We start from the raw sequence: 13,507 nt of genomic DNA, 5'->3' as shown, positions 1-13,507 counted from the left end.
TGAAATAAATCTTACATTTGTATAAAGTAAGCATGCCACCTTGAAGAGTCAAAGGAAGCAGAGTGGGTGTGTGGTAGTTAAGAGCATATGTTCTCGGGTCAGATGGCCTGGTTGATACCCCACCTCTGTAGCTGTTTTATATCTGGGTTTTTCCTTATCTGTAAAGCTAGAATAATAATAGCATGTAGTTCTTAGCATTGATTTGAAGACACTGTAAAGGAGAGAATACATGAAAACTGTCCCTCAGAGCAGTGTTTGCACACGGCGAGCACGTGGTTATCACGGTCATCGTCACTGCTGCAACTGCTCTTCCACGTCTTCCCCCTGGAACAGTGCTTGCTTACCTACAGTTAGTTGTGTTACACATCAGTGGCGAGGATCTTAGATTTTTTAAATGGTATAATATTTACCTTTGTATAATGTAGAATTAGTAGAAAATGTGAGATATCAGGAAGATACAAAAATAGGTTTCTGTACCGTTTAAACCTGTGCGATAGTCAGAGATTAGAGGAAATTTATAACCAACTTCTAATTACTTAAAACATAAACATGTTAATATGCCTTTTTTTTTAACATCTTTACTGGAGTATAATTGCTTTACAATGTTGTGTTAGTTTCTGCTTTATAACAAAGTGAATCAGAACGTATACATATATCCCCCATCCCCTCCCTTTTGCTCCTCCCTCCCACCCTCCCTATCCCACTCCTCTAGGGGGTCATGCCTATTTTTAAAGAGATACGTTGTTCAGTCATTGATCTAGATTTACCTCAAAGCCACCATTTGGCAATTTAAATCATTTAAATTTTATTATTAAAGGAGGTAGTTTTCCCAATTGTGATGAAACATCCTATTTGGTTTAAAGGTGGTTAAACCTTTTAATCATATAGTTTTAGAAGAATTGAATTTTATAGCCCTTTATTTACATATGGATATTGCATAGTAAAGGTAGCAGATTAGTCCTGTTTATTACACAGAGATGAAGATAGCATTCCCAGAGATCAGGTTGTCCTTTTCATTCCCATTTTCTTCCATATTTGCCTACATTTTTCTCTTTCTTTATTTGGTGAATCCTTTTGTCGCCTCTGACTTGAATATGGCCATTCAGCAGATGAATCCCATAGCTTGCCATTTATTCAGTTGTAACACAAGGCCAGCATCAGGGCCCTAAAACTCCAGAAATAAATCAGAGCTAAACAAAGATGAACTCTGGAACTCACACTCTTAGTTTCCATCTGTTTCTGGAACCAAGATTCAAAAAAAGGCTTACATTATTACAAGCACGTGAGTGTTATCTTCAGCCACAGATAGCTATTGATTTCAAAAGGTTTTCAAAATTTTTTCATCTATTAAAGCATTTCCATATTGCTTCAACTCTTCCTTATCATTTTAGAAATTATTCTGTTGGGTTAAATTAAAACTATATATTAGTATGTTTTAGTAATGATACCAATCACCTTTCAGGGTCTGTTAAACATTTTATGCAACATTCTCTCTTTAATCCTATCTCTCAATCTTTTTGATCATTTTCTTATTCATTAAGGTCCTGTGGCAAAGGAAAGAGTAATTCATGTAATAAGAGTATTTTAACTGTTCTCATTAATATATCTGAAGCAGAGTAACTTTTAAAATGAGTAATATGTTTCATTAAATAATAAAATGATTTTTTCCTGGCTTATTTGTTTGCATGTGTAAGAAAAAGACTGACTTTATGATGTTATGAAAATCAGGATTTTAAGATCTAAAATTTTAAATATCCTAAATTTAGATTTAGAGAGATGTCATAAATATAAGGAGAAGTCAGAAGTTTCTAGGTTTTTTGATTAAATTGTTAATACTCCCCTTTTTTGGTGCTCAAAATGTGCTTTGATATTTAAATAATCTACTGAGTGCAGAATTTATATCCTGTGAACCATTATAGAAAACATTTATGTTAACATAAATGAGGTATGTTATCTTTTGAACAAGATGGTATGTGTACTATTTAAGAGCAAAGACCTTGAAAGACTACAGATACTGAGGTGTGGCCTTGATCAAATTAATTAACTTTTCTCTGTTCTTTAGTTTAGCTATTTGTAAAATTGAATAGTAACAACTGCCTCACTGGGTTCAGGATTAGAGGAGATGGGATTATTATTGGTTACTATTTACCATAGTGGTTTTTTTTTTTTGAAACTACAGTGTTCATTTTTTTGTCTCATGCTTGTACTTTTGACATTTCCTTCCATTTGAATACTTACTTTTTTGTCTCCTGTGAGCTTGTCTGTCCCCTTAGGTGTAAGATCTGTTGTGTGTCAAGGAAGATATTGCAATGCAAGTGTTCAGTTGCCCTAGTCTAAGGCAATATTCTGATCCTTAACTATTAATAGTAATACCAATGTGAACTAACTCTCCTTGCCTGACTGTAGTGCTGCCACTATTCCTTGTTTCTGTAGTAATAGATGAGGTTTGTATGGTCCTGTTATTCCAGCCTCCAGACACCATTCCAGATCTACTGGTGCCCTCTACGCCCCCGATGTGTATGGGGCCTCAGGTGAAGGATGAGTACATTTTCACTATCATCTGTGCATTCATCTTAAGTTTTTTGTCCTTGTCAGTTTCCATTGAGTAATCATGTTTTAAAATTGATTTGTTTTGTTTACATTTAATTTGTTGGAGAATAAGTCATTTGTGGGTTTTTAAAAAAATTTTCCCCCAAGTAACTTTTTTCCCTTCAGCAATCTTACTTGAACATTTTTCTCACTGGAGATGGGCATTTTTCTTTTGTATAACCTAAGTTATGTCATTTTAAAATATAAAGTTGTTTTATGTTCTCAGTTATGTACTTCATCTTTGTATATATGTTTAAAAAAAAAAAAACCAAAATGGTGGATGAAGTGTTTTAATTGTAAATGATGATATATTGTAGAAAGTAGCTGAGAGGAAGAACCCATCTATGGTTTGTCTTTACATACCTCAGAGTGTCGGGCAATAGTAGGTCCTTGACAAATATCCAATGATACATCTTAGTTACAGAATGAATCAGCCTATCTTGAAGGAGAAGAGATAATAATTGGAGGGGTTTTCCCTTGTAAATTCCTGGCGTTCCTTCGTTGAGCTCCCTAATCCTTACTGGTTTGAGAATTGATCTTTGTTCTGGGCTGCTCTGTGGCTCAAGCAAACAGATGAGATTTGCCTGACTGATAGAGCTAGATTAATTACAGGGCTATAGACTTGCAAGCCCTTAGTTGGCCAGCCATGCTTTCTTCTATCTTCTGGTGAAAAGTATATCATAGCTACTATTCTTTAAATTTACTTCCCACACTGTCAGTGATTTTAATTGCCTTTGCCCTTTTATTTGACCAAAAATAAATGTACCCAGAGAATACACTATTGCTTTTAAAATGCTTTGCCCCATTGGTTTTTTTTTCCTCCTCTTAAGGATCTTAAAGTTTCCAACGTGACCCTGTTACATTTATGGCTCTCTCAAAGCTATTTTCCTTCTTCTGATGAATTAGGTCCAGGGTATGGGATCAGCCAATCAAGCCGACTGTCATCCTCTGTCAGTGCCATGCGAGTCCTGAACACAGGTTCCGACGTGGAGGAGGCAGTAGCGGATGCCTTGGTACTTTTCTCCATTTCCTTATCTTTACAGATGTTCCAGCTGTGAAACTAATATATGAGTGAGCCAATCCACAAGTGTGGGAAAGGAGATGGGAAAACTCTTGCGGATTAAATCTAGGAAGATCAAATGTGGGCAATGTAAAAAGGAAAACAGTATAATTAATTCTTGATCTTTATTAATTGCCAAATTTTTAAGCCAGGGCCCATAGTAATTGATGGGATGTCAGGAATATAAATATTGATATTGTTAATATGGTGATATTTTTTATGCACTGTAATACACTGAGAATAAAGGCAGATAGATTAGTATATAAACATGTACACTACAAGTATGTAATTTCAAGTTTAGCTTAACCTTGGCTATTTAGGGATTGTTTTAGTTTGGGGTACAGTTTTGTTTAGTCTTTTACTTATTTGTATTTTCTGAGCTGAGAGAAAGTACAACTTCAAAACAAATTATATTTAAGATATCTTTCTGGCTCTTTATACCTGACACATTAAACAGTGAGGCTTAAAAACATAATCCGTAGATCTATGATGGTTTGTCAGAAGAGTGCTGTGCAGATATCACTGTAGTTTTTCTCACTTAAAATTATGAAGGAAGTATTAGAAACAGTGATTTTAATTGGCTTTTGCCTTTTTCCCAAGTCAGTTCAACATGATAATTTCTCTTTCAAATTATGATATTAATCCTATATTTGAGAAGTAAGCATTTACTCAGTTTTTTACACAGAACTTATAAAGGTGTCATCTTTGTTTTGAAATTTAAAAATACATTATGCCTTTTAAAAGCACATATCACCTCTTAACCAGTGTTGATAAGATATTTGCCACCTATATTTGAAAAACAAGTTTTTAAAAATATTCATTGATCATAGCTGTAATATATTAAATGTAATCACATGTAGTTCTGTTCTAACAGTCTGTATGTGCTGAATTTTTCTCTTTACCTTAGCCATCTGATTTTTCTAATCAATATAACTAAGTAGGAACTTTGTTCTCTTGAGCTTGGGACATATTGATCACATCTTGTTCTGGTGATATTAAATTAGTCATACGTTTTAAATTTACTATTCCTCATCAGTGTATTTCTCAAATTATGCTTTTTAGTTTCTTGTAAGTGGATGATTTACTAGTTAAATTCTGCTCACATAAATTTTATGAATTGAATGGATTATTCTTGAACTATTACTTGTCATAAGATGTTGTATTTGATTTATATGAGGAATATTTAGCCACCAGGGCTAAAAGCTGTATCCCAATAATTTGACTGTGAATACTTCCATTATTTATATAACATAGATATTCCAGTTATAACTATCAGTTTTTAGGAAAAGACTATCCAACTATTAAGTCTAATTGGACCTAGGGAAAATCATAGAAATAAAACTAACTTTGGAAACAACAAAAGGATCCAAATAGGAAGAAGACTTGAGTTTCTTTGGGAAAACTGGTTATGGGAATATTTCTGTAGCTTAGATTTTTTTCTTTGGACTAAAGGATATTGACAAGTTAAAGATATATTCTCCTAATAAGCAGTTCTTATGTATCTATATATTTAAAAAGTTAATGTTTCTAATTATGGGCATTGTTTATGCCTACTTCACTGTGCTGTTTAGCAAAATGTTTTTCATTATTTTCAATTTTTCTCTTTAAAAATCTGCTCTCAGCTCTTAGGAGACATACGGACTAAGGTATAGACATTGCTGTTTTCTGACATCTTACGATACCATAACTTTTTTTTCTTTCCTTCATCAGTTTAACAGATGATAGTCTTCTATAAAAAATTCAAATGGAAGTAATAAAATCCTTAGATATACATTATTTTTCTGTATATATGATTATATGATTATATGATTATCAACAGGGAGATAGTGCTTAAATAGAATGTCCTATGGGGGTTTTCATCCTTTAAGCCTGACTACTTTGTACAAATGCAATGATGTCATCGACACTGATGTCTATAACAAAACTGGTCTTGAAGACCAACACAGGAAATACCACATTTTTGCCATTCTAAATTAAGTTGGTGCCTCTAAAATCAATTTAGTGATGGAAATGTCATTATAAAACTATTTTTCATTGAGTTCAAGTTATATTTCTTTTAGATTTTAAACTTGGAGAATTTAAGTCACCTGGAGCTGTGTAAAATTATTGTGCTTAAATGTTTCTTAGAAATATCTTCACTGCTCACCAGCCTAAATTCAAATATCAGCTTACATAAAGATTTATTTCTAATTCTTCTAAAGAAATCTCAAATAAGCTATTTATTCTGTCTCATTTCACTTTTAATATTCAAAGTAAAATTAGCAGTTACATTTATTAAATAATAAGCTTCAGATGTAAAGAAATCAAAGGAATCTAAATATGCTTTCTCATAAATATTGAAATAGACAGTATAGACACATTGGGAAAAACATGGAGGACCCTCCAGGAGCTTGCCTCCTAAAAGTAAGAGTAAGCAAAACAGGCTCTCATCATTCTCTGTATTTTACTTCTCTAGGAAATGTCAGGGTTGGGTACAAGAGAAGAAAGAGTGGCAAGACAAGTGATAGTAGAAGTGAAAGGAGAATAGAGGAAAGAGAAGGTTGAGAGACAGAAAAAAATAGAACTTTACATGGGGAAACATGTTTTTCTGATCCATTGCCCATTTTCTGATCCATTCTCATCCTTTAAAAAGGTAGTAATTTCTTCTTAACAACTCAGAATTTTAGTACAGAGTCCATTTGTTTATACTCTTGTAGTTCTTTTTGGTTTTCCAGAAAAAGGAAAAAGAAAAGGAAGAACCCCATGTTTTTAGTGCTCCCCACTTTACATATCTGACTTCCATACAGTAGTCTTATTTTGCTTTTACCACTCCCCATAGTTAAAGAATATTTCATCATCTACTAACTCCTAAAACATGTTTTTTGAAGAAAAACTAAATATCAACATTTTATTATTACAATGATCAGCAGCATGCTTTACACTGATTTTTAAACAAAAACCAGTCTTTTTACGGTCAGTAGAAATTTGTGAAATACCGGCATATTATTTTAGCTACCACTAATGAGAGTCTTTCTGTGTAACAGAAAAAACCTGCTCGCAGAAGATATGAATCCTATGGGATGCATTCAGATGATGATGCCAACAGCGATGCATCCAGTGCTTGTTCAGAACGCTCCTATAGCTCTCGGAATGGTAGTATTCCTACATACATGAGGCAGACGGAAGATGTGGCAGAAGTCCTCAACAGATGTGCTAGCTCCAACTGGTCAGAAAGGAAAGAAGGCCTCCTGGGTCTGCAGAACTTACTAAAAAATCAGAGAACGCTAAGGTGAGTTATATTGTCTTTAAAATAATTGTCCTCGGGGCTTCCCTGGTGGCGCAGTGGTGAAGAGTCTGCCTGCCAATGCAGGGGGCACGGGTTCGAGCCCTGGTTTGGGAAGATCCCACATGCCACGGAGCAACTAGGCCCGTGAGCCACAATTACTGAGCCTGCGCGTCTGGAGCCTGTGCTCCGCAACAAGAGAGGCCGCGATAGTGAGAGGCCCGTGCACCGCGCTGAAGAGTGGCCCCCGCTCGCCGCAACTAGAGAAAGCCCTCGCACGGTAAACGAAGACCCAACACAGCAATATATTAATTAATTAATTAATTAATTAAAATAATAATAATAATAATAATTGTCCTCTCTGGTTAGCACTTTTTGACTTGACTTTTTCATAACACTTTAAAGGTACTGGTATGGGCTCATACGTGTCCTGAGTTCAGAAGGTGGCATCAAAATATTTTCCCAAGCCTTAATCCTTTAGGACCATCTATACTATTGTTACTTTTAAAAATTTTAATTAACTTGCTCTATTTAAAGAAACATTCTAAAAGGAAACTTTTTATTCACAAATAGATGTTAAATGAAAAATGTTATTAATTTTTTTAATGGAAATAAATAATAAAATATGCATAATATTAAAGCTGACTCATTATTAAAATTCATTCCTGATAAGTTTTTCAGTGAGATGAAAGAATATTTATGCTCATTTGGAAATGAAGGTGTATTCTTTGTGTTTGTGTAATATTTGAATCTTGGTATAATATGAAATGGATTTGGAGTGAATTTCTCTAAGAACAGAAGTTTAGGGACTTCCCTGGTGGTCCAGTGGTTAAGACTCCACGCTTCCACTGCAGTGGGTGCGGGTTTGATCCCTGGTCGGGGAACTAAGATCCCCCATACTGTGTGGTGTGGCCAAAAAATAAAGTTAAAAAAAAAAAAAAGTTTATATTGGTTTTTAGTTGGGTTTGATTCGGTTTCCTTTCCTAATGGCTTTTGCTTGCTTTTCCTCTCTAAATTCTTTATGTTTTTAAATTTATTTTATTTATTTTATTTTCAGCTGCGTTGGGTCTTCATTGCTGCGCGTGGACTTTCTCTAGTTGTGGCAAGAGGGGGCTAATCTTTGTGGCGGTGCGCGGGCTTCTCATCGCGGTGGCTTCTCTTGTCATGGAGCACGGGCTCTAGGCACGCAGGCTTCAGTAGTTGTGGCACGCGGGCTCAGTAGTTGTGGCGCATGGGCTTCGTTGCTCTGCGGAATGTGGGATCTTCCCGGGCCAGGGCTTGAACCCGTGTCCCCTGCATTGGCAGGCGGATTCTTAACCACTACGCCACCAGGGAAGCCCCTCTTTATTGTTTTTATCTGTGTAATGTTTTAAATCTCTATAGTCTATCCCTTTAAGAACATAGTTTCAGAAAATTCGTAAGTTTGAGTGTGGTGGAAAATAGCGGGCCACTTCCTGACTTGATACCTGAAATCAGAGTTTGATTTACTAGCTGAGTGTTTATTTTAGGAAGTATTAGAACTATATAATTTAAAATAAGTGTTTATCTATGTACTTCCTAATATATTTTAATGCTTTCATATCACAGTTCATGAATCACTACAATAAATCATCATATTGTTGTTCCCAGCCCCATCAAGATTAGGTTAGTATTAGGTTCAGTATATCATTTTAAATGGCAAGGAAATAGTCATAGTTTAGAAAGATTGTAGCCCTCAGGTGGCAAAATTTAAGAAAACATCATAGCATTTAAAAGGATAAGATTCATGTGCTGGGAATGTCATCTGTATACTTTCCTCTGTTGTGCTACATTAATGAAGTACAGTTGTATTTCTTTTCATATAACTTTCAACCTTTAAAATAGTGTCTGTTACTACAGAATTATTGTTGCATTTGATAAATTTGTATTTAGCCCTGACTAGTAAATCCCACTAATTTCTCATTTAGGAGGGATGATTTTTTTTTTAGCTTTTTTTTTTTTTTTTAGAAGCCCAGTTATATGTAAGGTCACTTTTTTTTTTTTTTTTTTTAGGCTGTGTTTGGTCTTCGTTGCTGAACGCCGCTTTCTCTAGTTGTGGCGAGCGGGGGCTACTCTTCATTGCAGTGTGCGGGCTTCTCACTGCGGTGGCTTCTCTTGTTGCAGAGCACAGGCTCTAGGCGAGCGGGCTTCAGTAGTTGTGGCTCTCGGGCTCTAGAGCGCAGGCTCAGTAGTTGTGGCGCACGGGCTTAGTTGCTCTGCGACATGTGGGATCTTCCCGGACCAGGGCTCGAACCCGTGTCCCCTGCATTGGCAGGTGGATTCTTAACCACTGCGCCACCAGGGAAGTCCCTGTAAGGTCACTTTTAAATGACTTCTTCCTACAGCAAGATATTAATTCCACTTTATTATTTTGACAGTCGAGTTGAACTGAAAAGATTATGTGAAATTTTCACAAGAATGTTTGCTGATCCTCATGGCAAGGTATGTTTTAGTATTTAAGATTACTCCTATAAGGTGTCATTATTGTATTGCCCCAAAAAAGAAGTGAATAATAACAAAAAACTATAAGCCATTTTTGTTTTGTTATTGCCCTAAAATGGCAATGATCTTTTCAAACATAATTGAAATTGAGTATTTGATATCATACTTAATTTAGAAATTGCTCTCTAGTAACTGTTTAAGCTTCTCCAAAGAGCGATTATCTAAGACTATAAACTGAAGAATATATAGTAACATGCAAAACTGTTATACACTTAGGGTGAGTATTTGTATTTCTAAAAACATTCTACTATTTGTAAAGGAAATAATTGGGGTAAGTTGAAAAAAGTTTCTAACTTTTTATTCAGTTTCCTTCTCTATTAACATAAATATATTCTTAAAAGAGCAATTTTGTAGAAAAGAATTGCCATTAAATAACAAAAAGCACAAAATATGGCTTCACCCATAGTTTGTTAGTAATATAAAAGAAGCATTTCATATATTGAAATAGTTCATAAAAATCTTCAGAACTTTGTTCAGTTTTTAATGCTGATTAAAATATATTTAAGTACTTATGCATAGTCTGCATGTATACTGTGAAATTTTGCTTTAAAATGTAAAATTTTGTTGTAAAATGGACTCATTTATTCTGTTTTCAGCAGTGTGTTTGACAATGGTGAAACTTTATTCAGTATCTTCCTTTAGGACACCAGGTGTCTACATGAGAATTTCTAACCTAAGTGAGAGGGAGATGTGGAAGGGAAATCATAAGAAAGATATTAACAAATTTCACTTTATTGTTTTTTTTAATTGTCTTCACTTTATTGTTGCGCATGTCATTTCCCCCTCATTTTTTTTTCTATTTTCAATATTTTCATTACTTGTGACACTACTTAAAGATACTAAAATCCTACTCTATACATAAACTGAAATCCAGCTAAGAATTATAAATTGCTTGTACTTTAACTTCTAAAGATTATCCTTTTATCAGAAGGTATATTTATTTGATCCAAGAATGCAAGGTTCCATTAAAGACAAAGATTAAAGTACACTAAGTTTATAACTTTCAAACTGAGCATGTAGATAACCGTACCATTTTATACTGATATTGCTACCACTAATTACAACTGTACGAATTGCTTTAATGGAAAAATTTCTGTAAATCCTGAACAAATTAGCTGTTGACATTTTTTGTTAGCAGTATGAGCCAAAGGACAAGACAATTATGATCTGGGTGGACCTGTTTTATTAAATGATGTTTTAATTAATAATCTCTACAACTTTTAAAAATAGAGTTTTAAAACATCTTCAAAAGTAATATAATTCATCTCTACTGGAAGGTATGAGAGTGTAAGGCTAGATTATTTCTTGAAGTCACAGTTTTTTATTTTTTGTTAGGACAATAATGCAATTTAGTTGGATCCTAGGATTTGCACAGTAATAAAGAGAAACACTTTTTTTAAAAAGCCTCTTGAAGAAAAAATTTTTTAAATAAAGTAAATGTTAAAATTTAAAAAATAGTCTCTTGAAGATCAAGTAGGAAAACCAAGTTTGATATTGGTGAAAGCACAGATGTTTGGCCTCCCTTAGTAGATGCAGGGAACCAGCCACAATCCTTCCGAGAGTTTTCGGGAAGGAGACTTTTTTTTTTCTGTGGGATTTTATAGCAACGTACAATTCTTATTGATCCATCGGCTTTGTTTGTTTGGTTTTGTTTTTGTTTTATTGGTTAGTTTCAGTGAATACACATGTAAAGGGAAGATTTTTTAATTCGTTTTGTTCAGCTTTTGTTTGGTGATTGTCCATCAGAGACTGCCGGTAATGTAATTCATTAAGAATAAACTGGATATATCACCATACTGTGCTGAGTTAAAAATATCAGGGTTTGATTTGAGCTTTTGCATCATATCTTTATATTATTAAAATAGTAGATATCCCCCCCCTTTTTAATTTTATAAAGTACTAACAGTCCAGTCATTAGGATCAGCAGCTGTTTTTGATGCTTCTTTTCTTTCCAAGTAAAATGTTGTTCTCTATCAAGAGTCGGCCTTTTTTGTTTGTTTGTTTTTCCCTATAAAGGGCCAGGTAGTAAATATTTGTAGCTTTGTGGGCCATAATGATCTCTGTCACAACTACTGAACTCTGCCATTATCGCACAAAGGTACCTATAGACAATATCTAAACAAATGACCATGGCTGGGTTGCCATAAAACTTTACTTATGAACACTGAAATTTTTATTTTCATAAAATTTTCATGGGTCACGAAATAGCCTTTTCTTTTGATTTTTTTAAAAAACCATTTTAAAATGTAAAACCATTTTTAGCTCTCAGACCATAGTTTTCCTGACCCTGTTCTATACAGTCAACTCTGGTCATTGACACTAAAATAGAAATATGTTCAAGAACCTCTGCTCGTGCTCATGCCACTGGTTGAAGATTAAGACTGTTGAAGGGAAACAATGTACTGGCCCCTGCTGGGTGAAATCAGCCCTGTTATTCCTGTATATTGTGCCATTCTCCATTTCTGATCTGTGATTTTTGTCTAAAAGCCCAGTGCTGCCTTGCCTCTTCCTCTAGTTTTTTTCTTCTGTCCTCCACAGAGACTGTGTCAGATAGTCTTTCCTCAGAACTCCAGCCCTGTTCACCTCTCCACCCAGCTCATGCCCCAAGCATATGTCCTGGCCTCTTAGCTTACCAAGAAAATAGAAGCCATCCAGCAGAAACTCCATTTCCTGTCTCCAAACTAGCAAAGTTAACTGCACATAAGCCCATTCTTTCTACCTTTTCTTCTATGGAAATGGCAGGAGGTCTTACCTTGAAGCTGTTGGTAGCCACATACACCTGTACTCCATTTTTTGCTAACATGGTCTTATCTGCTTGGTCTTCCAGGAATTTTTCATAAATTTCAGTTTGCTGTTTCACATCCCTTTTTATTTTTCAACCTTGTTGTGAGTGTATCCAGTGTATCTTTTCTGACACTTTAAGGAAAGGGATGTGGGAGAGATGGAAGAGGGGTGTTTTCTGTTGTGCCTGATCCAGTCTTCCTCACAGTAGACACCCTTTCTTTTCAGACACTTATCTCTCTGCTTGTTTTACTTACATTGGTGTTGCTTAGAGCATTGCCTTAGGCCCTCCTTTTTCACTCAGTACTTATCTGAAGCTTAAGTCACCCACTTTATCCTAATGACTCTCAAATGGTACTTCCAGCCCACATTGTTCTCCTGCACTTACTTAGTTACATGCCTTTTGCTCATCTTAAACCTCAAAACTACTTTTCCTCCTGCGTTGCTTTATCTCATTAGATGAAACCACTATCCTCTCATTGCTCAAGTGAAGAATTTGGGCATCATTCTAGAAATTTACTCAGTCCTAATTGATTCAGCCTTCTAAACATTTCCATTCTCACTGCTAATTCAGGACACAATCATCTTTGGCCAGCTGCACCTCCTCCCCAACTCCTATCCCTAAATTCTCTTCCACACTGCATCTTTGAATAACCTTTCTAAAAGGTAAATCTTCTCTACTAACTTAAAACCCTTCAGTGACTACTCATTACCCTCAAGAAAATATTCAAACAAATCATTTTTGCTTGTCATTCCCTTCTCACTCTCAACCCAGCCTGGAAACTACGTTCATTTCCCCAAATGTGCCACGTGCTTTTCCTCATAGCCTTGAAATAGGCCATCAAAGAGACTTCTCTTTTCTTCCTCAAGTGTGGGTTAGCTCTCCACTCTGAAATTGGAATCACTTATCTGTAACCTTAACTATCCTGAAACTCACAGGGCAGAAATCGTCTGAAGCCTTGCCCCCAGAATGGGCTGTAGTGTTTAGGAGACACCTCATACCATGAGGTTGGTTGGGTGGGTTTTCCCATGTCCTTTTAAGTTGAAGTCAACATTTCAATCTCTGTGTTAACAGCTTCTGAATAGTAGCTGGCTTCCATGTTAACTGAAAGCTGTCCTTACTTCTCCCCAACATGATTGAGACCACCTGCTGTCCCCAACAGGTTACTTAGAGAACCAGGGTGTGAGCAGCAGCCCCATCTCCTTTCATCTAGGATCACCTCCATCCCCCAGAATGTTTCTCTTATATGTGTTAGAGTAAGCATCTGAGTCCAACTGAAATATCAGGTGAGCTC

The 13,507-nt window shown here is 35.4% G+C and overlaps 1 protein-coding gene across 1 annotated transcript in view; it reads left to right on the top strand.

Annotated features, from left to right (window-relative positions):
* CLASP2 (cytoplasmic linker associated protein 2) overlaps nucleotides 1-13,507 on the top strand; it is a 176,983-nt gene that overhangs the window by 122,364 nt on the left and 41,112 nt on the right. The window contains 5 exon segments of the mRNA XM_036868146.1: nucleotides 2,469-2,531; nucleotides 3,496-3,602; nucleotides 5,272-5,295; nucleotides 6,673-6,917; nucleotides 9,308-9,371. Coding sequence (XP_036724041.1) covers nucleotides 2,469-2,531; nucleotides 3,496-3,602; nucleotides 5,272-5,295; nucleotides 6,673-6,917; nucleotides 9,308-9,371 — 503 coding nt within the window.

This window comes from Balaenoptera musculus, chromosome 11 (genome assembly GCF_009873245.2).
Source record: "Balaenoptera musculus isolate JJ_BM4_2016_0621 chromosome 11, mBalMus1.pri.v3, whole genome shotgun sequence".
Lineage (NCBI taxonomy): Eukaryota > Metazoa > Chordata > Mammalia > Artiodactyla > Balaenopteridae > Balaenoptera > Balaenoptera musculus.
The sequence above is the reverse complement of the archived record's forward strand: the minus strand, read 5'-3'. Positions and strand labels throughout refer to the sequence as shown.